Genomic DNA, 23,424 nt, shown 5'->3' on the forward strand with positions numbered 1-23,424 from the left:
GGTTGCGACTTCCATCACCGCTTGCCCTGCGACAGCAGACTCTCCAGTTGTTCTGCTCAGAGGGATAAACAACAACTCTGCTTTCCTGAGGAGATTCCTCTGGCAAAGGAATATCCTCTGGTGCAGCAGACATGTATTTTAAGGAGTTGCAGCTTAATGTAAGAACTGCTATGCTCAGACCCCAAATGAAGAAGCTTAACCTATTCTCTTTATAGAAATAGAAAGCTCTTTAATATGGGATAGAATGCACAGTTCAAAAGGAAAGCTGCAACTATCAAATTTGGTGTGCGATAGAACATTTTTCTCTCAGTGAGCTCATCTTCCCTCTACCACATCTGGCTGAAGCTGTTAGTTCAACCTTGGTTCCCAGTGCTCCGCTCCTGCTGAAATCCAATGTTCAGCCATCTTGGTCTGCCTGGTACTGACAGGAACCAGCAATCAAATGCACTGAGTTCGCTTGATTGTGCGATCCTGACAATATTGATGATACCTCATCCCGTGGTGATGGGTGATCTCACCCAGTAGTTTCATGTAGATGTTGAATAGGAGAGGGGAGCGAACCAAACCCTGCAGCACCCCACACAAGAGGGGTCGAGGGTCGGATCTCTCATCTCCTATCACCACCGATTGGGGCTGGCCCTGGAGGAAGGAGGTGAACCATGCTGCCCACCCCCAACTCCCTGAGCCACCCCAAAAGGATACCATGTTCGATGGTATCGAAAGCCACTGAGAGGTCAAGAAGAGCCAGGATGGATACACTCACTCCATCCTGTTCCCGCCAGAAATCATCCATAAGTGTGATCAATGCAGTCTCTGTCCCATATCCTTGCCTGAAACCTGACTGGAAGGGGTTCACGTAAACCATTTCATCCAAAATCCTCTGGAGTTGTAACACCACCACTTTCTCAACCACCTTCCACAAAAAGGGGAGGTGGGAGACAGGACAAAAATTGTCCAAAACAGTAGGGTCCAGTGATGGTTTCTTGAGGATGGGGTATACCAGCTCCTCCTTGAAGGCAGCTGGAAACACCCCCTTTCTCAAGGATGTATTATCATTGCCTGGACCCAACCTCTTATCACCTCTCAGGCTGCCTTCACCGGCCAGGAAGGGCATTGGTTTAGATGACATGTGGCATTTATAGTCTGGAGGATCCTGTCCACTTCCTTAGGTCCAACAGGATCAAACTGTTCCCAGATAACAGGGTAAGTACGTTCCCTCAGCATCTCCTCAGACTGTGTCTCATGCGTAGATTCCAACTTGGAATGGATCTGAGCGATTTTATCCTGCAGATGCTCAGAAAACTCCTCCACATGGCCCTGTAGGTGGATCACTGAATCCACCTTATCCAAAAGGGATTGAGTAATCTTAAACAGGGCCATCGGGCAGCATTCTGTGGACACAATAAGAGCAGAGAAATATTGATGTTTCGCCACTGTTATTGCCACAAGGTAGGCCTTAATAGTGGTTCTAGCTTGTGTTCGGTCAGATTTGGTCTTTGTCTTCCTCCAGCAACAATCTAGACGTCTCTTGACCCTCTTCAAAACCCTCAACTCCTCCGTAAACCACGGGGAGTGTCAGGTTGAATGGGGCAAGAGAAGTCGCACAGGCGCGATCCTGTCCAAGGCCCCGGCCACTTCCCTATTCCAGGCTGCAGCCAGGACCTCCACTGGACCATGCAGTAGATCCTCAGGTATAACCCCCAGCTCCGTCTGAAACCCCATTGGGTCCATTAGATGCCAGGGGTGGGCCAATCGAATGGGGCCTGCCTCCCTGCAGAGTGGGGCAGCACAAGAGAATTTCATGGCCACCAGGGCATGGTCTGACCATGACAAAGGGGATAGGTGTAACTCTCCCCTCAGATCCCATTGCCACTGCTCCAACAAGAAAACTAAATCCAGTGTGAGGCCACTGTCTCAAGTTGGGTCCTGAATAATCTGAGACAGGCCCATGGCCGCCATGGTGGCCATGACTCCAGAGCCACTTCTGAGGCCTGCCCCAGGGAGGGCAGATTGAAGTCCCCCAGAACCATAAGCCTGGGGAACTCCACCACCAGCCCTGAGACGGCCTCCAGCAGCTCAGGCAGGGAGGTTGCTACACAGCAGGGAGGCTGGTACAGTAACAACACTCCCAACTGTTCTTGGGAGCCCAACTTGAAAAACGGTCTCACAACCGGCCACTTGTGGAGCAGCACCCCTGAAAGCCACTAGAGACTCGGATGACAACTGCCACCCCTCCTCCCCTACCCCGGTGAATTGGTTGGTGCCACACCTGAAACCCGGCCAGACACATTTCTGAGAGGGCTACCCCCACTTCTGGGTCCAGCCAGGTCTCAGTGATACACGCCAGGTCTGTCCCCTCCTCTGTGATCAAACCACATATGAGGGGGGCTTTGTTGTTAGCTGACCTGGTGTAAAGAAGCAGCAGCTAGAGACCAGGGCCCTCAAGGATCTGCTGTCCAGGGCCTGGGTCTGAACCCAGAGGACTGGAACACACCATTGGTAACACACACCGGGCGCATCTTCCCCGAAGATGGCTTGCCCTCCAGTTCCCATCATGACATCCCTGGCCCATCACTACCTCAGTGGGGTAACCTGCTCTGCGGCCCCCGGAGTTTCCAGGCCCAGTTGCCTCCAATCCTGGACCTCCAGAAACTGGATTGAAACAAGGGTCCCCTCCCCCCCACATCCTCCTCCACTCAATCAACCTCAGGTGATGGCAGGCCCCCCAGCGCTCCAGCTCCCACTCTCAGAGCTGTTAGGGCCTAACCACCACCCACACACTCACTGTGCCTCCCCCTCAGCCTCTCATTGGTCACAGGGGGCACCCCACCCACTCCTACCCACCTCCTATCTCTCAGGGGTGGATACTCTTACCACCATCAATCCTGGGCTCCTTCCACGTCTCTCACACCTGGGGAGAGTACCACACTCACACCGAGGGGACCCTAATAACTCTCTGCTGCCTCTAAGTAAATTGGGGGAGAGACCAGTCCTCTACTCCAACACTCGCTTCTCCTCACTGCTGGGGTCTGCCACACCTGCTGGGTCCTTGTATTGTTAAAATCCATGAGGTGTCATGCCAAGGCCCCTCCACGACCTGAGTCCCTTGTGCCGTCAGGCCGGCCCCCCCACATTGCCAAAGTCCACCACACTGCCAAGCCCCACTCCACAGTGCTGGAACTCACCGGCTCAGCAAACCCAATCCTCCACACGGGAACTTGCTGTTCTGCCAAACCCCCTCACCAGGAGTCCACCACTCTGCCAGTCCCCAGACAAAGGGTTCACAGAACACCTTCCAAAGCTGCCAGGTCCACCGAGGCCTGCCAGAGGTCTGCCAGAGTCCACCACTGCCAGAAGGCCCGCTGTGCTCCTCTGTGCTCTGCCGCTCCACTCGGGGGCCTCGCCCACAAGGCCTGTCACACTCTGCCATCTCATCAAGGCTACCAGGGTACGTCGGGATCTGCAGGGGCCCACCAGGGTCTGCCATGGTCTGCAGGAGGTCCGCCAAGATCTACCAGAGGCTTGCCCAAGCCCACAGGAGGTCCACCAGAGTCCGCCACTACTGTAAGGTCTGCGCTCCATCGCTCCACCGGGTGGAGGCGGGCTCCAACCACCTCCAACACCAGCTTAAGGTGTTCAAGGCCGGAGAACCCATAAAATTAACCAAAATTAACCAAAAAGCTCTCTCCCCAAACCCCCGATTGACTGCTGGTTACCACCTTTGATTCTGGATGGTATGGCACTGCTACATATAGGCCTGGTGCAATCTAGGGGTTCTGCTGGACTCAGAGCTTCTTGAAGGGCAGGGGGTAGCCATGGCCAGGTGTCCTTTGCACAACTCCATGTTATGTGCCAGTTGCACCTGTTCCCGAACCAGGAGGCTCTATTCACAGTCACTTGTGCCCTGATAACCTCTCAAATGGGTTACTGTAATGTGCTCTACATGGGGCTGCCCTTGAAGAGCATCCAGAAGCTGCAGCCACTACAGAATGCAGCAATGCAGGCAATTATGCGTTCCTTGATCAACACACATTACACCTCTGCTCTGCAAGCTGCATTGCTTGCCAGTTTGCTTCCAGGTTCAATTCAAGGTGCTGGATATGAGTTATGAAGTCCTATATGGCATGGGACCGGGTTATTTCAGGGACCTGGCCTCATAGCATCAGGACTGGCGGGAGAAGCATGTTATGGGTCCTGTCTACAAAAGTGTGTCATCTGGAAGGGCCCAGGAAGTGAGCCTTTTCTGCCATGGTGCCTGCCCTGTGAAACCTCATCCCCCCAGACGTTAGATTGGCCCCACCCCTCTGAAGCTGTGCCTGTGGGTCCAACAATAGTGGGCAGCTCTTACAGTGGCTGTGTTGAGCTGACGATTGTGATTTTCTGTTTTTTAAACTTACTATTATGGAGAGGTTTTATGTATGTTTGTATATTGATTTTTAACTTGTTTTTATTGGATTGTTTTTTACCTGTTGTGAGCCACCCAGAGTCATTTAGATGAGATAGGCAGCCATACAAATTGAATAAAATGAATGAATCAATCAATTAATTAATTAAATGTTTTGATGTCAAAATAACTTTGTATTTGAAAAAATAAGTCAGATAAAATAAATCAGAAAAATAAGGCGGAATTCTGCCTACAAACTCATATTGCATCTGACAAATAAGGATTTGCCTGGCTTCTCTTGCTTTTGCTTGCAGAAAAGAGACCAAGTCGCTTTACCTAAAGAATGCGACTCCATTGCCGGTAGCCTGGCGGATCAGCGGCCTGGAGAACATTGGCGACGATTTCAGCCTGTCGGATGACATAGGCGTCATTGAGCCCTTCTCAGAGCACTGCCTGCTGGTGAACTTCAAGGCCACCAAGGCCCTCAGCATCAAAAAGGCCATCCGGCTGGAGGTGAGCACTCCGTAGGAACGGCACTTGGCAGACTAAGGCACATGACCCGAGAGCTCGATCAATCGATTGTAGTGGAAGAAGGAACTTTAGTGAAAGATACAGAGATGATCTGGATGAGGGACAGGATGTTTTCTGCTATGTCAAGTGTGAATTTTGGGGGGAAAAAATCTATGTGGGAAGAAAAGAAATATGAAAACTAGTATGATTGTAGGAAGAGAAAGTATGAGACCCATATGAAAAAGTATCAAGACATAGATTACTCCCTTAATAGAACTGTAGATAGAAAGAAAGGACACATGAAAGCTGCTTTGAACAAAGTGAAGAGAATTATGCAGTACCCCAGGAGTGGGAATGGGAAGGAGGAGAAAGGAGGCTGGATGGAGTGTAGCGAAGGAAGCTGTGGATAAATAAAAACGGAGGTCAGAGAGTGTGGCAAAAAGTAAGGATGAGGTGCAAGAGTACAAGATAGCGCGATCAGTTCAACTATGGTTTACTACAGTCTTTGACCAGAGTTTGTGCATGCCCAGTATACCAATACACATATCCATTAAAGAGGTTGCGTGTGATCAGCCCACGCAGTAGTCCGACTCCACCAGGGCACCTTACTCTCGTGGGTCTGAGATGCTAGGGAGCAGCATTTATGTCATTCCCCACCCCCAGCAAAAATGATCTATGTAAAACTCATCTGTATGGCCAGAGATTTTCACTATTTGAGTTTGTAGTGGTCTTAGAAAACGTGTGGTGTGCCAGACCTCCCTAGATGGCTGTGGGCAAAGGCTCTGCACGGTTGGGGGATGGCTCAATCTGTCTTCTAAGACCGCTGGGTGAAAAAGAGCTCTGAAAAAGGCCCAGTGAGATTTAGGGGAGATAAGTAACTTCAGATAATTCTCAGGGGAGTATCCTAGGCTTTCTTTGTATAATCTGGTGCTTTGGCTAAGTTCACAGTGTAATGCAAACTCTTCATCATGTCCTTGGCTTTGCCTGAAACAGATTATAATGGGTAGGTGGGACAGTTCATAAATGTGCCGTTTGTTTATACATTTCCCCATCATTTTGATCAACTCCTGTCCAGTGCTCTTTGGGGGAGCAGTCATGCTGTCTCCAGATTGAACTTTAGTTTGGCAAATAATGTTTAAGAATTTTTTGAGAGAATGGTGGTCTAAGTTGGTTATACATACTTTTAACTGGGGTCAACTTTTAGTTGAGATCCATTTTTTTGCAGATATTTCTCCCAGCATCCAGCAAAGCTTCCTTAGCACGACGGTTCAGAAGTGGGTATTGCCTTGCTGCAGTATTTATGCTCTGTGTGGAATTTGAATTTTGTGACTGGATGGTTCTTTGGAAGTATCAGTTGATTGGTGGTTGGAAGTGATGTTAGCTCTGTTCTGATTGGTCTGCCATATCAGTGTGTTGTGAATGGTTTGGGTCTTCCATCTGATTGAGTAGTAGATCGTATCTAGTTTCATTGATCAGTTGATGCCTTTTGATTCCAGTGCCAGGCTTCCAGGAATTCTCTGGCTCTTCTGCTGTTCGCATTGTCCATTACTTCTATATTTTCCCAGTCAAATGTGTGGCTCATTTTGAGGTGTGTGTGGCCTTTGGTTTTCACAGGATTCTTTGTAGAGTGTTTCTTTGCTTGTGAGAGAGGCACCCTCCACATTCTGCACTCAAAGGTAGCTCTACATCCCCCCCATACTGGTCAGTGGGGAAGAAGAGTGTGAAGTTGAGGTAGTGCTGGACTCTAGACATAGCGGGAAGCATTTAGAATACCTGATCCACTGGCAGGACTACCCAGAGTCAGCGAGATCACGGGAGGCAGCAACAGATGTGCAAGCTCTGCCATTGGGGCACTGGTTTCATGACCAGCATCCTGACTGGGCAGCCCAAAATGAGCAAGCATGTCTTCTATGGGTTGGAGGGCTAACTCAGGATAGAGCTAACTAGGGTAGAAGTAGAGGGCGGAGAAGATGTTCCAGCTCTGTCTACATCAGGGATACAGGACTGGAGGGAGGGGAGGCAGCGACTTCCAGGATGAGAAGAGGAGGAACAGGAACGCAGCAAGAAGGGATGGGGGGAGTCATCTCTCATGATACAGCTGCACTGCAGGGCTAACCCTAACTTTGGGTGTGATCTCGGGGAATTGCCAGGAGAGGAGAGGAGCAGCACAGCTGCACTTCCTTCCCATGGGCCAGACTCACATTTCTTTGGGAACATGGGAGAGGGGACTGAGGCTGACGGGGGAGGTGATGTAATGGGCAGAAGGAGCAACCTTGAGGAACAGGCGGAAGAGCCACCCACTACCAAGACAGCAGTCAGGCAAAAGAAATCTGACTCCAGGCCAGAACTGTAACCTGAGAAAATGTCTAGACGAGACCCTCCCTAGTTCTCCCCAAGATAAAGGTGGTGGGGGGGAGCACATTCAGACTTGCAAGATTCTGTTCCTGTAACCTTACAATCAAAGTAGTCTTAGCATGCATGACTTTGGTTTCCTAGTCTGGTCTGACAGTGTCATTTGTCGGATTCCAGGAATCATGACTTTTCTGCCACAGCCTGCTGTCTGGAGCGGTATTCCCCCCCCCCCAATTATTATTTATTCATCAAGCATATATCCCACTGCAATCACACAATACACTTGGCAGCTCATGTAATATAAGAATATTTTTATAAAAGAAGTAAAAACCGCAAAGCAATTCATGGCGTGAGGCCCTGGAAGGCTGGAGACAAAGGGCCTCCCATGGGAGGCTGGGCAGAGGGCCGGCCTCATCTTAGAAAGGCAGCACCTCTGGATCTGCAGCGGGCGGGCCGTGGGCCAGCACCTGCCAACTGAGATGGCAATCCGAATGACGATCCTTGTGGTCATTTCAGGTTTCTGATGCAGAAAATATTCTGGGGATTGTTCAGATTGAAAATATACAGATTGTTGCTGAGGCCTATGATGTTGCCCTGGACATCAGTTTCCCCAAAGGCAAGTTACTATTTGTTTATTTGTTTATTTATCTAAATGGAATTCAGACTCTTCCTAAGTCAGAACATTTCAACCGACTGCTCACTGGGAAGAATTTTAAAAGAGCCAGTCCCCGAGATAGAGTAGGCTCTTTCCCAACCGATTGCCTCCTTTGGTCCAAAGCCTTTTCTGCTGTGCTTTTTTTCCACCTGACTTTCCTTTTTCAGATCGGAAGACAGCAATAGGTGCAGGAACCTTACAGTCAGTGGAGACATCACATTTGGAGTGTTGGTTATTTCTTTATTGAAATTCATGCCCCTTTTTAGATGCAGTGGGAGCATACTTAAAACGTCTGTCTCACAGTCAAAGTTGGAGTTGGTATTTCTTTACAAAATGCATAGTAAAATGTTTGAGCTCTCTGCTATTAGATACGGTGGTCATAAATGCAACTGCAAACCACTTCCTTGTTGTTAGGGAATATTATGTATGCAAGAGCAAAATCTTAGTTGGCATGGAATTTTTTTTATATTTGCTCTCCAGAACAGCTGTTGGGAAGGCAATAAAATGTGCTAATGTTTGTGCTCTTTGGAGTCTGGGAATGGTTATTTGATTTAAATATCTTGCTGGCCAAAAGAAGGGAGCTTGGCTATTCAAAAACACACTCCTGGGGTGGGCAGGTGGATCTTCTAACTTTTTAGTATGTTGCTTGAACACAGTCATTTCTTGATCAGAGCCCATCAACACAATAAACCCACAGGATTACAATTATTGCAAGAATGATCTTTTCCATGCTGACCCACGATTATTTGCCATAATCAAGGAATTATGGAATTATTGGAAAAAAGCATAACTTCGGCCTGTGGACAGGCATACAGATCTATGCCCCCTTCTCCCTTTTAGTCAGTTCAGCTTCCCTCCTGAAGGGCATTAGATGCCCTTGAAAGAGAATCCTCAGGAATTTAGACTGAACCCTTTTCGGGGTGGCAGAGGGGCTATACAATCCCAGGTGAGCTCCAGACAAAAGTGGTGTACCTGCCTTAGCCAAATACAATTTTAATGTTGCTGGAATATGCTGTGCCCCTCTAAAAATGTATAAGGATTTTTTAGTTGCCACTGATTTTTATGCATTCAGAACTACATAATGTTGATGTCCCCTGGGTTCAACAGAGCTATGAAAAACTGCCCAAACATGTAAAGATTTTAATTTGCTCTGTTAAGTAAATCTGCCAGGCATGCACTCTAGGACACTGAAAAAATTAAAATATTGGCTTTAATATAAAACTAAGAGCCAATTGGATGTAGTGGTTTGGGTGCTGGATTAGAAACTGGGAGACCACAAGTTCTAGTCCTCCCTTAGGCACAAAAGCCAGCTGGGTGATCTTGGGCCAGTCCCCCTCACTCTCTCTCAGCCCAACCCACCTCACAGGGTTGTTGTTGTGGGGCAAATAGGAGGTGGGAGGATTCAGGATGTACACTGCCTTGGTAACAATAACAATAGTAATACAAGGCCTCAAGTCCTTCCTCAGAACAATATGTGGCTAAGGCACTCAGAGCTTATTGTAATCCTGTGGGTGTTTGTGGTAAAACCACAGCATCAACTGCATACAGTAAGAGTGCAGTGTGCCTATTGGCGGACTTTGGGGGATGGTCCTCTGAGTGACGTCTTTTGGCCACACGACAATTGAACAATGTGGGAGTGAGAAGCATCTCTGTCATATTCCTGGTCTTCCATTTAGTGCGCTGGCCCTGCATGCTACGAGCAGACCTATTGCTCTAGAGTTGGTCTATCCAGGGTCGTGTTTCTGAGTTGTTCCCACAGCTTTGCTCCAGAGATACGATCAGATGCAGACCCAAAACTAATAAATGCCGTACATATTTGCATGTGTAGCCAGTGGGTTACCACACCAGTGCATAGGGCTGTAATGGTAGGAAAAATCAACAGTTTGAAAAAAAGATCACCTATCCAGTAGCATTTGTTTTTCTACCACATAATGAGGAGTCATGCTGCTATTTTGCAGTTTGGTTTTGTACTTCAGCAGCTGTATGTACACAGCTGGGCAAGAATGCAAGTTTAAAAATAAAACTGTATTTGCCACTGTGTAAATAAAGTTTTAAACACCAGCAGCAGGATTTTCTGGTTGAAAATTTCTCCCTGTGCAATTTGGTAAAAAAAAAGATGGGAATAACAGTACAGAATAAGTTCTTAAAACATTCTCACCATGACATTGCTAGAGTGGAAAGCAGTGCTTCCTCTCATTTCTGATGTGCTGTGTGCAGGAAAAAATATTTTGTGCAGCTTTTCCCAAACCAAGTACAATTTGTGCACCACAATACAAGTATATGAGTAAATTGCAAATACGTGTAATAGCAACATGTGAAAATATTTACTTATTTCTTAAAGTGTAGAAGCTAAAAAGTATAATAGTATGTATGTACATGCTTGAAAGTTGTGCCTTCAAGTCAACTGCCCTTTGCAGGTTTTTGCAACCTTTTTGGAAGTGGCTTGCCCTTCCCTCCTCCTCCTTCCTAGGGCTGAGAGGTCGCCCTGATGGCAGGCACTGTGGAAGAGCATTTGGCAGCCCCCTCAACTTCATGCCATCTTTTACTATTTGTGGCCCCTGCAGGAACAAATGGTGGTTTGGAATTTGGGGTTGTTAAAGTTATGGATGAAGCTAAGCAGACATTATCCATGAAGAATAAAGGCAAATATGAGATTGCTTTCAGGTAAGTCCTGGCTATAACAAAGAAGGTGCACTTTGTTTTGCCCTTTATTCCCTGCTTCATTGCCATTAATTAAAGTTTTAATGCTCAGTGAAAGTTTCAAGAATTAGTCACTTGAGTTTACCGCACTTGCACTTCTGTCCTGCATTCTAATGACCCAAATCCCAGCACACGCCTTCAGTTCAATACAGTCTGCATTGTTCATACTTTATTTAATTATTATTTGAGAACTTTTATTTTGGGATGTGTACATGCATGCTGTTAATCTGGAATGCTCTCATTGCAAGGGTGGGCTACATTTTAGTTGGAGAATCACACTGGCTTCTGCAAAGCTCTTTGGGAGTTACTCAAATTAACAAATTAATTGGACGGATGGATGGTCAGGCAGGCAGGCAATTGAAATGATGAGATCTCCACCACAAATGTTCCATCAGTTTTTAAAGAAATGGATGCAAGGGATCATGGACTTTTATGATGTACGTTCATTGTGTTCTTATTCCCCAGCTTGGCTATTGAATCCACAGAACATGGGATGTCTAATCTGGGTCAGCTGTTCACCATGCAGCCCCAGAAGGGGAATTTGGGTCCTAACGATCGTCCTACTCAGGTCCAGATAGTTTTTCATTCAAAGAAGGAAGTGAAAGTTGAAGACAAGCCTATTCTGCAGTGCCATGTAAGTCCACCAGCCGTAACTGGCAGGAAAGAAGACTGAGTCGGCTAGCATTAGGACCAGCAAGGTGGGAGCCAAACATTGGTCTGAACCTCTTGTCTCCACTCTAGGTGATTGAGCCTTCCCTCTGTGAAGGAGGGGAGATCATTGCCACCATTCCCATCAGGTTGTCAGTGCAGTCCTTATTCACCAAATACAGCATTGTCCCTCCTTCCCTCATCAACTTCGGGCCTTTGGTGAGCGGCTCCCGGAAGACCAGCAGTTTCTCCATTGAGAACAAAGGGGCCCTGGATTTTAAGTTCACCATTGGCAAGCAAGTCCGCGATACGGTGATTCCAGCAAAGAAAGGGTGAGCTTCCTCTTCACCTCTTGGAGCCACTGGCTTCTGTAGGCCTGATTTATTCTGGGACATTGTTTCTGCCTGTCCAGTTTGGTCCGGCCAGTTGGGCATGCTCCGGGTCCCGTCAGCCAAGGCGTGTTGGGTGGCGGGGACTAGGAGGTGGGCCTTCTCTGCTGTGGCCCTTCCCCTCTGAGATTAGGATGGCCCTGACCCTGCTGGCCTTCTGTAAGGCCTTGAAGACCTGGTTGTGTGCCTGGGCCTGGGGCCCTGAGGGTGTGAAGCCTAACCCTAACCCTAGCCCTTTTCCTGGTTATAGTGACAACTGCGGTTGTAGTTTTTCCTGGCTGCTACATGTAGTTATTTTTGTATTGTGTTTGTACTTCGTTTTAATGGATTTTATTTATTTATTTATTTATTTATTCATTCATTCATTCATTCATTCATTCATTCATTCAATTTATATAGCCACCCATCTCAAACCAGTGACTCTGGGCAGCTAGCGATCATAAAAAACAATCAATTAAAACAATACAAAAGAAATTAAATATAAATAGCAGCCAAGAGATATTTGCTGCCCAGTGTCACTTGTCTGGGATGGGCAGCCATAGAAATGAAATCAAACAAACAAACAAATAAATAAGGTGCCGCAGGTTCCTGCAGGCTCAAAACAAAAAGGAACATGGAAGTTTCTAAATATTTAACATTAGTACATACAGCTTACTGTGGATGTAGCAGAACCTTAGCCTCTCAGCACATCCATATCCTTGTATGTGCACATGCATGCATTTGTTTACTGATATTTATTTATTATAATAAATGAAGTTCTCTCAGCAGGTTACAAAGTTATTTAAAATATTAAAATCTTAAATCAAGAAATGGCAATAAATATGTAGCACAAGAAAGATATAAAATGTAAACATTCATCTGTAGAGCAGGTATTTGAAAATTAAATTAATACAGCCTCTAGAAATATCTGGAAGGAGGGAAATATTTTTTTCATGGCAAAAAGATTCATTTTATATGTTTTATACGTTTCCTAAATGTGGCAATATTCAAAGATAGCGCCCTTCCAGTGTGAAGCAACCTTACTGTCCTGCTGAAGCAGCAGCAGCTCTGGCCCCAAGAGAGTTCCAGGAGTTGCTAACAAATTTATGTATTTATTTATTTGATTGATTGATTGATTTCTATAGCTGCCCATCTCAGTGAGTGAATTGTGAATTTTAATGTAGCAGAAGGGGAAATAATTATGACTGGAGAAGGATATATGAAATCTAGCTTTAATTTTAATTAAATGTAAATGAAATGAAACTGGAATGCTTACCCTACCTGACACTGTTTTCTGGCACGTCCCCTTGAATGACTTTCAAGAACAAAGGACTCCTGCTCGTCTCTTTAACGTTATCCTCCCAACTGAGTAGACCCTCTCATAGAATCGTACGGGTGGGAGAGACCTTAGTGGTCGACGAATCCGACTCCCTGCTCGGTGTAGGATCTACTAGAGCCTCTCTGACGGATGGCTTCCGAAGACCCTCAGCAAAGGGGAGCCGCCCACGTCACGAGGCAGTTACGTGTCAGACTGTTCCATTGTCTGACAGCTTGTACCATCAGGAAGCTCCTCCTGACGTCTACCCTGAAGCTTCTTGCTTGTACAGGTAGTCCTTGAGTTACAGCCACTCGTTCAGTGACCATTCAAAGTTATAACGGCACCAAACGAGGGAGACTTGTGATCGGTCCGTGAAGTTGTGGCTGTTGCAGCGAGCCACGGTCACGTGATTGCGATTTCTGATGTTCCCTGCCAGCTTCCCACAAGTAAGGTCAATGGGGAAGCTGGCAGGAAGTCAGAAGTCACTCCCGATCCTGCCACTTCTTCACCTGCCTGCCCGCACCCCCCAGCGCCTACCCGCAGCATGCCTGTGAGGTTCCTGGTCCTTGTAATCTTAATGGCAGTAACTCTCAATACACACCATATAGGATATATGGAAAGTTCTTTATTAAGATATGGTTCCAAGCTCATGCAAAGCCACGAAAGATTTTTTGCGCCTAAAACTTCCTCTTAAAGCATTTCAGTTACTCTCCTACTTCCCTCCTCCTCTTTGCTGTAATTTACTGTCTGGTAAAATTCCCTTTCAATTTCAGGCTCTCATCACTTTTCCACCTCCATCCAGAAAGAGCCAGGCACTCGACCTGGAAACTTTTCTCTAATGTCTATGCTGAAATGCTTGCCTTCCCCACCTTCTTTGTTCTTCAGTGCCCTGAGCTGCAAGCTTCTAATCTATACATGTGTCTAAATTCTACTTCTTCCTTACTACTTAACGCATGTTCAGGTGAGGCATCCAGACACCATTAACTATTGCTTCTGGATTGCCTCCATCCTGACAATGCCCTGCACACCTGTGCACCCACCAGTCTGCTTGCCTGGGACTCCTGCTTCTTCCCTTTTAAGACCTCTGCAGTCCTGGGGTTACAACTGTGGGATTGTCGTTGCTAAGCAATGTGATCACGTGACGCCACACTTTACAACCACATCGCTTAGCGATGGAAATTCTGGTCCCTGTTGCTGTTGTAACCCAAAGACTACCTGTAGTTTTAACTCGTTGGTTCTGGGGCAACAAAGAATAAGTCCACTTGCTCTTCTGTGTGACAGTCCTTCAGGTACTTGAAGACTGCTGTGTAGGCTGAGTGTTCCAAAATTATTTTGTATCCATACACTTCACCATCTTGTAGCCTTCTCTGAACTTCCTCTAATCTGTCACTGTTCTTTTTGAATGGTGGTGTCTAGAACTGGACACAATACTGCAAGTAGGATCTGATCACCGCAGAGTGGAACAATTACTTCCTGCGATCTGGATTCTGTGGTCCGGCTTCTGCATTCCAAGATAGCATTTGCCTTTTTAGTATCTGCATCTCACTCCTGGCTTGCTTTTAACCTGTGATCAGCAAGGACACTATATCCTTTCACATGTACTAATATTGTTAATCCATGTAACAGGAATACATACCATCTAGGCTATATTTTACCACTTTATTCAGGAGTCTTCTCCTTTTGTTCCATCTTCTTTGAGGACACTGGTTCTACTTCAATCAGGAATTTACATGTCTTTAATCAGGGCGGTGGATTTGGATGCCTCAGAGGTGCTCCAGGACGGGATTGCTGGTCAGCCTGTCCTCAACATGTGGCACCCCCTCTATTTAACTTTTTTCATTTACTGTTGTACCAAGAGCAGCTCTGAGGAACGGAGCAGGGAGTTGTGGCCCACACAGCCTGTCTGGTCTTTTTTGTTCCACCTCAGATATTGCATATGTAAATGTTATGTTTGCATGGATGGTCTTTCTTTCCTTGAGAAAGGAACTGACACTTCAAAGTAAAGAAAGGTACAAATCCAGAACATACGTCAGAAGTTGTTGTGAGAACTAGCAAGGTTTCCTGACCCAGGGAGTAGGAAATGTGAAAGCAGAGCACTGGATAGGCCCTTGGGGCTCTCCCAGCGTGGCCAGTGGGGGAGGGCCCTCTCTCTCTCTCTCTCTCTCTCTCTCTCAATTTCTTTGGGGGAGGTACAGTATATTACGGCCCTGTGGCGTGTGAGCGTGGCTGTGTCCCTGAGCACCAGTAAAATACGTTTTAAGAAAGTAGTTAATGTAATGATTGCCTATCCTAATGTACATCAGACTCATAAGCAGGATCACAAAGATATCTGATTTACCGAAGAATAGTATGCAGGATCACAAAGAAAGCTAAGAATGATGAAAGCGTGCCAAATTCAAACTAAAAACCCTCGGTGCAAACAAAATCCCTCCCCCGTTAGAATCTTCTCAAGTCCACAATCCCAGGTGCTCCTAACAGTTTCTGATGGTCTACAGGAAAAGTCCTTGAACAGAGAAAATAACCCAAAACACATTCCATTGTCCTGATTTCACATACAGAGTTCATATAGAGCTTGGTACAAGGTTTCACAGCAGCTCCCTCCCAACCAGAAATGCGCGTCAGCACCATGGCATGTGAAACGTTACAATGTATGAACTACATTGAAACAGTGAACATGACATACTGCCTCCCCCAGAAAAAAATGTACAATACATTAAGCAGAAGGTTTCAATGGATAAGCAAGGTAGAAACGGTTAACTAAATCAGGAGCATTAACATGGTGAGCAGACACCTATTTGGGATGAGGAAAATGTTTCCATCAGACCAGATACTGCAGGGTGCCCCAAAGTTTGTGAGAATCAACGATGTCCTTGATTTCAAAGTGTTGGCTGTCAATCATAATTGGAGCAGGAGGAGGAGGTTGAGGGTGCCAACATGGCGAGTGGTGCACAGGCTTAAGCAAGCTGCAATGGAAAACAGGGTGCAAGCGCTTCAAATTGTGAGGCAATTCCAATTTAACAGTAACAGGATTGACAATATCAATAATAGAAAAAGGACCAATGAATTTGGGAGCAAGTTTTTTAGAGGGTTGAGGTGATTTAATAAATTTAGTGGATAAATAAACCTTATCCCCAACTTTAAAGTCGTGTTGTTGAGAATGTTTGTCAGCTTGAGACTTGTAAGCAGCCTGGGCATCAGCCAAAGCTTGCTGAATCACTGGCCAGGAATCAGACAGTTTAAACAGCCCAATCAGATGCGGAGCACGTTGGGGAGGGGGGTTGTGGCAGTTCAGGGATGGGAACAAAGTCGTGACCAGAAACCACGCGAAAAGGGGTTTGTCCGGTACTTTGATGTACAGCATTATTGTAAGCAACTTCAGCAAAAGGTAACAATTCAACCCAATCGTCCTGATGGTAGTTAATGTATGCTCTAAGGAACTGTTCGAGGGTGGCATTTAAAATCTCAGTAGAGCCGTCAGTCTGCAGATGGGAGGATGTGGACAGTGCCTGTTTTAGTGCCAATCAATTTTAAAAATGATTTCCAAAATTGGGAAGTTAACTGTGCCGCGGTCTGAAATTATGCGGGAGGGGCTACCGTGGAGGCGGTAGATGTGGTGGAAAAACAGGCACGCCAATTGCGGGGCTGAAGGAATGGATGCACATGGAATGAAATGAGCTTGCTTAGAGAAAAAATCCTTTACAACCCAAATGACAGTTTTCTTTTGACTGGGTGGCAGGCACACAATGAAATCCATGGAAACCTGGTCCCAGGGATGGGACGGGCTGGCCACTGGCTGTAAAAGCCCGTGCAGTTTCCCCCCTTTGCATTTACACATGGCACAAACAGGACAGGAAGCAACATAGTCTTTAACATCATGTCTTAAGGTTGGCCACCAAAATTGGTGGCGAACCAAATGCAATGTTTTAACAAAACCAAAGTGTCTAGCAAGTTTATCATCATGGGAACGCTGCAAAACATCAGCTCTTAAAGTTTCAGGCACATAAAGGTGGTGTTCCACCCAAGCAAGACCATCTTCAAAAGAAACATTGTCTCTATTAGCTAGCAACCAAGTGTCAGATTTCAGTGCCTGGAGAAAGTCCTTTTGTAACTGACAAGGAACTTGCACTTTCCACTTCCCAGACTGGGCTGGGGGCGGGGTTGCCTGCACATGGGTCTGGCTCTGAGTGACGGCAGCCAAGCCCAATTGTGGTTTAGTGAGAACAGTTCCAACCACATCTGCCACTTGGTCGTGATCTTGAGGTAAACATGACAAAGCATCAGCCAGAAAGTTTTTCTTTCCAGGAATGTATTTTAACTGGAAGTTAAAGCAACTGAAAAATTGAGCCCAGCAAATTTGTTTAGGGCTGAGACGTCATGGGGTGCGGAGGGCTTCTAAATTTCTGTGATCAGTCCAAACCTCAAAAGGGCATTTAGCGCTTTCAAGGAGATGGCGCCAAGTTTCTAAAGCTGCCTTTACAGCAAACGCTTCCTTTTCCCAAACATGCCAGCGGCGTTCTGTTTCAGAAAATTTCCTAGATAGTTAAGCGCAAGGTTTCAGACGATTTTCTGAATCCCTTTGCAACAAAATAGCCCCAGTCGAGGGGTCAGAAGCATCAACTTGGACCACAAAGGGGCGTTCAGGATCAGGGTGCTGTAGAATAGGCTCAGCAGTGAAAAGAGTTTTTAATTTCTCAAACGCTGCCTGGTATTCAGGCGTCCAATTCAGCACTGCCCCAGGGTTTTTTACTTTGCGTGTTTCACCCAAGCCCTTGGTACGGAGTAAATCAGTGAAGGGCAGAGCAATCTCAGCGAACCCCTGGATAAATTGCTGATGGAAATTACTGAAACCTAGAAAACTTTGTAATTGCCTCCGGGTGCGGGGACGTTCCCAACTCAGAATTGCCTGAATCTTGGCAGGGTCCATTTCTATACCCTGGTCAGATACTCGATAGCCCAAATAGTCAAGTTGATTTTTTGAAACTCACATTTGGAAAGTTTGGCATAGAGTTTGGCATCTCTAAGTTTGAGTAACACCTGTCTGAGGAGGCGTTGGTGTTCCTCCTCGGTTTCAGTGTGAGAACATCATCTAAATAAACCAGGACCCCTTTAAATAAATGATCATGTAATACTTCATTAATCAGTTGCATGAATACTCCAGGCGCCCCTGCTAACCCAAAAGGGAGACTTTGTATTGAAACGATCCTAGTGGGCAATTAAAAGCAGTTTTCCACTCATCCCCAGCTTTTATGAGAATGCAAAAGTAGGCTTCGCGAAGATCGAGCTTGGAGAAAATCTTGCCCTTTGACAAATGAGGTAACATGTCCTTCATGAGGGGAAGAGGGTACTTGTTGACAATTGAGACTGAATTTTACCCCTGATAGTCTGTACAGAGCCGAAGCGTGCCATCCTTCTTTTCCCAGAATAACACAGGAGCCCCTACTGGGGAATTGGCAGGTTCTATAAATCCCCTTGACAGATTTTTGTCAATGAAGCCCGTAGCGCCTCGAGCTCCTTCTGAGTCATCAGATAAATTTTTGGCTTGGGCAATTGAGCATTGGGGAACAACTCTATTGCACAGTCAGTTTTCCAGTGAGGGGGTAACTGATCTGCTTCCATCTCCCCAAATACGTCCACAAATTCTTGGTATTGAGCAGGCAAGCCTTCTAAATGTGGCAAGTCAGGGCGATCGCTGCCCTTCCAACCCCCGCACGGGCAACCATCTCCATGGTAGGAGCTTGGTAAAATCCATCTTTAAATGTCACAGTTCTGTGCTCCCAATTTATATAGGGACTTCAATAGGTCAGCCATGGGATCCCCAAGACGACCAAGGGATTGCCAACAGGGGCTATAACAAATTTCAAAGTCTCATGCTGGCTGCCTATTTGCATTGCCACAGTTCCAGTGAAATGGGTTGCCGCCCCACCCCCTGCTGCTGAACCATCCAACTGCATAAAGATCAAAGGCTGCTGGAGGGGAAAACTCAGCAGTTCCAAAGTGGCAACCAAATCGGGGTGAATTAAACACCTGGAACACCCAGAGTCAACTAAAGCCCACACCTCGGTAGATCTTGTGCGGGAACTCAACTTCACTTTCACTGCTAAAGTGGGACAGTCAGCACTCACCATAGCATCTTCGCGCCCATTCTCTCCCACCTGCCAGCTGGCGCCCTTCATGGCAGGTGGCTGGCGTTTCCCACCGGCTCCTTACCAAGAATTTATGTAATGATTGCCTATCCTAATGTACATCAGACTCATAAGCAGGGTTTCAAAGATATCTGATTTATTGAAGAATAGTATGCAGGATCACAAAGAAAGCTGAGAATGATGAAAGCGTGCCAAATTCAAACTAAAAACCCTCAGTGCAAACGAAATCCCTCCCTCCTTAGAATCTTCTCAAGTCCACAATCCCAGGTGCTCCTAACGGTTTCTGATGGTCTGCGGGAAAAGTCCTTGAACAGAGTAAATAACCCAAACACATTCCATTGTCCTGATTTCACATACAGAGCTCATACAGAGCTTGGTACAAGGTTTCACAGCAGCTCCCTCCCAACCAGAAATGTGCATCAGCGCCATGGCATGTGAAACATTACAATGTATGAACTACATTGAAACAGTGAACATGACAGTTAAATGGGACCAATTGTGCTCCTGGCTGCTTTGGTGGGACCTTCACTGCCTGTGCTCTGGGACTGCAGATAGGACTCCATATCTTTTGTCATGCTTCCTCTTTCAGAAACTCTCATATCAAAACTTCCCGTTCCCGTGACACGGACCTCAGCCGGCAGAATGCTTTGCTGGGCACGGGTAGGCAAAGCAGGCATGCTGAATCTTTGCAAAGAGACGTGAACCTTGTGGGTCAGGTAGGCGAGTGACCCCATCTTGCTCTCTTCCCACCCCCACTTGCCACACTCAGTTATGTAAGATTCATACTTCAGTTTGGGAAAATGGGTGATCTTCTTTGACTGGCTTTGAGTCAGCATTCTCCCATCCAGTTTTTCTACACACTGCTCCAGTACCTCAAGCCCTGGCATATGTCTTAGGGAAATGGGACCAGGGACAAACAATGAAGAAGGTATGGCTCCATTGGGTAGGGGCACAGGAAGGTGATTCCCCAGCACTGACCCCACACTTAGGGTGCTTGCCTCTGAGCTGAGAATAATGTCCTGGGAAGACTTTGCCCAATAAGGCTTTCCTCCATTGTCACTGGTCCTCAGAAAGCAGCTGCCACCAGCTGAGTCTCCCGGGCTCTTGATTTAAAAGAGCTGGTATCAGCCAGCAGCAGGTTGATGTCCCCACCGTCTTCACAGGCTCGCTTCTCTCTGGGCATGTTTGCTGTGTATCCGGGGTATGGAAGCGTTGCTGCAGGAGGCCATCAGGTCGTCACTGTGGATTGCTTTGCTGACCCTGTGGGGAAGTCTGAAGAATGCCTGATCATTGAGGTCACAGACCGAGACCCTGAAGACAACCCAGGGGGCATTCTCTACATGCTCATTGCAGAGTCCTGCATGCCAGGTAGGCAGACCTTCTCTCTTGCTTCTTGCTCACAGGGCCCAGGGGTACAGTGGCTCTGTGCACTAGGCCAGGGAATCACATGTCTTTTTTCCTGAGAAGCAAGCTGAGGTATTAAAACTATAATTGTCCCCTAAACGAAGGCCTGATTTAGAAAAGGGATGGGCAAAAAAACGGTCAGAATGCATTTCTGGGAGATTAGCAACACATTGGCAAACATTTCTGAAAAGGTTTCTGATGGGGGCGTTAGCACCATGACCTGGGGGAGGGCTGCCTGGGGCCTGGGGGGAGGCCTGACCTCTGGGTGGTTGGGGACAGGCATGAATAGTAGTGTAGTTATGAGCAGATGAAGATATGGCAGGAGACATGGGCAGGAGAACACAGTCTTGTATCTTACACCAATTCCACGTTCCAGTCCTCTGATCTGTTCCCCAGTGCCTGGTCATCGGACCTTCAGAGGCCCGGGTTTTTGACCACTGCTGTTGAATGCCAGGTCAGCTTGTAATGAAGTTCCTCTCATCTGTGATTTAATTGTGGATGAGAAGGCTGACCTGGTATGTATTGCTAAGATCTGAGTGGGCACAGAAGGGGGTGTTACCCTCTTGGAAATATGCCCATCTGGTTCTTGGTGTGGCATGACATCAACCAAGACCCCAGGACAGGGACGGTGGAAGGACTATTGTCATCGAAGATATTCTTGAGGCTTTCTGAGGCATTGCGCCACAGATTATTGGACATGAGACCCTGTTTGTAAAGTTGGGCTCTAGGGATCAGTTTGGGTGTTGCTGTTCTACCAGCCTCCCTGCTGCATAACAACTTCTTTACCTGAGCTTCTCAACTCTGTGGCTGGGTTAACAGTGGAGTTCACCAGGCTTATAGTCCTGGGGGAGTTCAACCTGCCTTCCTGGATTTTGATGTGGCTCAGGTATTCATTCCCACCATGGTAAGCATGTACCTGACACAGGTTATCAAGGGCCCAAAGCACATCGGTGGTCACACATTTTTGTCTCGTGGCAGTGGAAACATGGTTTAGTTTTTGGGGAGCCTACCGCCACTCTCTTGCCATGGACTGATCACTCTCTGATTGCTTTGGAATGCTGCAGTGAGGTAGTACCTATTTGATCGGTCCACCTCAGGCACCTGAATGGACCCATTTGGGTTTCAGAGGGAGCTTTGGGTTGTTCCTGAATGTCTGGTGCATGGTTCAACTGAGGCCTTGGTTGCTGCTGGAATGAGACCTATGTGGCCTCTCTCTGTCCGTGGAGCCTGGTCTTCCTTTGGTTTACAGAGGAGCTGCAAATGATGGAATGGCAGAAGAGACATCTAGAGGACAACAGAAAGTGGCTCTGACCAGACATAGACTATAGCCTTTATTTAGGACTGCCTCGTGGTGATAAGGGTGACAAAACGTTTTTTGGCCCTTATCATGTCTGCAGATAGCTGACTGGCATCCCTATTCAGGGTGACTTGGTCCCTCCTTGGTAGGACTGAGCCTGAGTCATACCTGCAGGGGCCATTGTGAGGAATATTCTAGGCATCTTTTGGATAAAACCACTCATTTACTCTAAGCTGGATGCCAGCTGTGTAGCCGATCCTGTGGAGTTGATGGAGGCATGGTCTGGCTTTCTTATCTGGAATAGGTTTGATCCTGTTACTCCTGAGGACGTGGACAGGGTTCTCAGGGCTGTGAGCTCAGCCTCCTGTATATTAGATAAATGTCCTTGCTGGCTGGCCATGGCCTCCTGGGAAATAACGTGTCGCTGGGTCCAGGGTGGTGGTGAATTCATCCTTGAGAGAGGTGTAGTACTACCAAAACCTAAAGAGGCAATGGCCTGATCTCTCCTTCATAAACCATAGCTGAACCCAGCCATGCTGGACAGTTTTCATCCTGTCTCCAACTTTCCCTTTTTAGAGAAGGTTGTTGAGAAGGTGGCTGGTGCTGAAGCTTCAGAGAGCCTTGGAGGAAGCCTATTATCTGGACCTCTTTCAATCAGTTTTCAGATCTGGGTATGGGATTCAGAACACCATTGATTGCACTTGTGGATGATCTCTGGCAGGAGCAGGATGAAGTGGTGTGTCCATCCTTGTTCTCCTTTTGGTACTACCAGTATGGCTCTGGATTGGCTCAGGGGATTGGTAGTGGGGGGCACAGTATTGTGGTGGTTCTCCTCCTTCCTTCAGGGCCAGTTCCAGTCAGTATTGATAGAAGGGGAGAGAGCTGACCCAATACCTCTTTTTTGTAGGGCCCCTCAGGGTTCTGTCCTCTGTTTAACATCCACATGAAGCCTCTGGGTGAGGTCATCTGCTGGTATGGAGTCTGGTGTCATCAGTATGCCGATGATACCCAATTTTGCATCTCTATCCCTGTCTGACCAAGTGATGCACTGAGGTTCTGCCTCGGTGTCTGGAGGCTGTGGGGGTCTGGATGGGAAAGGACAGGCTTCAGCTCAACCCTAGCAAGACTAAGTGGCTGTGTGTTAGGGTTATCACTCGTTTTGGATAAGGTTGCGCTGCCCAAACAGAACTAGTGTGCAGTTTGGGGGTCCTCCTTGACTTGTGGCTCCTGTTTGAGCAACAGGTGGCAGCTGTGGCAGGAGAGCTTTTGTCAATTGTGCCCTTTCCTAAATCCGAAGGCCTTACTCTTGGTCACTCGTGGTCATTTCCTTCTGACCTTGGCAGATCTTGTCCTCATGCCAAGTGAGCTGCAGGCAGGGATTAGCAGCTGCAGCCCTGTGGAATTGGGTGGTTCATGGAGGTGGGTTCAGCTTCAACCCTGAGGCAAGGTGGGCGTGTGGAGGGAGACGTATCTGAAAGAAAGGGCACTCCCCAATCCAAGGTGCTTTGGCTCGGGATAAACAACCCTGCCCCACCGGGCTTTTTTTCAAGAGCCCTTTAATAAAATAAAGAATTAAACAGGAAGCTGGCATGCAGCAAGGCTCTGGCATCATATGGATTTCTAGGAATGCCTTTGGCCACAGGAA

At 47.1% G+C, this 23,424-nt stretch overlaps 1 protein-coding gene across 1 annotated transcript in view; it reads left to right on the forward strand.

Annotated features, from left to right (window-relative positions):
- HYDIN (HYDIN axonemal central pair apparatus protein) overlaps nucleotides 1–23,424 on the forward strand; it is a 287,221-nt gene that overhangs the window by 203,458 nt on the left and 60,339 nt on the right. Inside the window, exons 51-57 of the mRNA XM_063313067.1 lie at nucleotides 4,699–4,897; nucleotides 7,763–7,862; nucleotides 10,466–10,565; nucleotides 11,067–11,235; nucleotides 11,343–11,581; nucleotides 19,668–19,794; nucleotides 20,242–20,446. Of these exons, the coding sequence (XP_063169137.1) occupies nucleotides 4,699–4,897; nucleotides 7,763–7,862; nucleotides 10,466–10,565; nucleotides 11,067–11,235; nucleotides 11,343–11,581; nucleotides 19,668–19,794; nucleotides 20,242–20,446 (1,139 nt within the window). The remainder of the gene's footprint in view (nucleotides 1–4,698; nucleotides 4,898–7,762; nucleotides 7,863–10,465; nucleotides 10,566–11,066; nucleotides 11,236–11,342; nucleotides 11,582–19,667; nucleotides 19,795–20,241; nucleotides 20,447–23,424) is intronic.

This window comes from Candoia aspera, chromosome 11 (assembly GCF_035149785.1).
Source record: "Candoia aspera isolate rCanAsp1 chromosome 11, rCanAsp1.hap2, whole genome shotgun sequence".
Lineage (NCBI taxonomy): Eukaryota > Metazoa > Chordata > Lepidosauria > Squamata > Boidae > Candoia > Candoia aspera.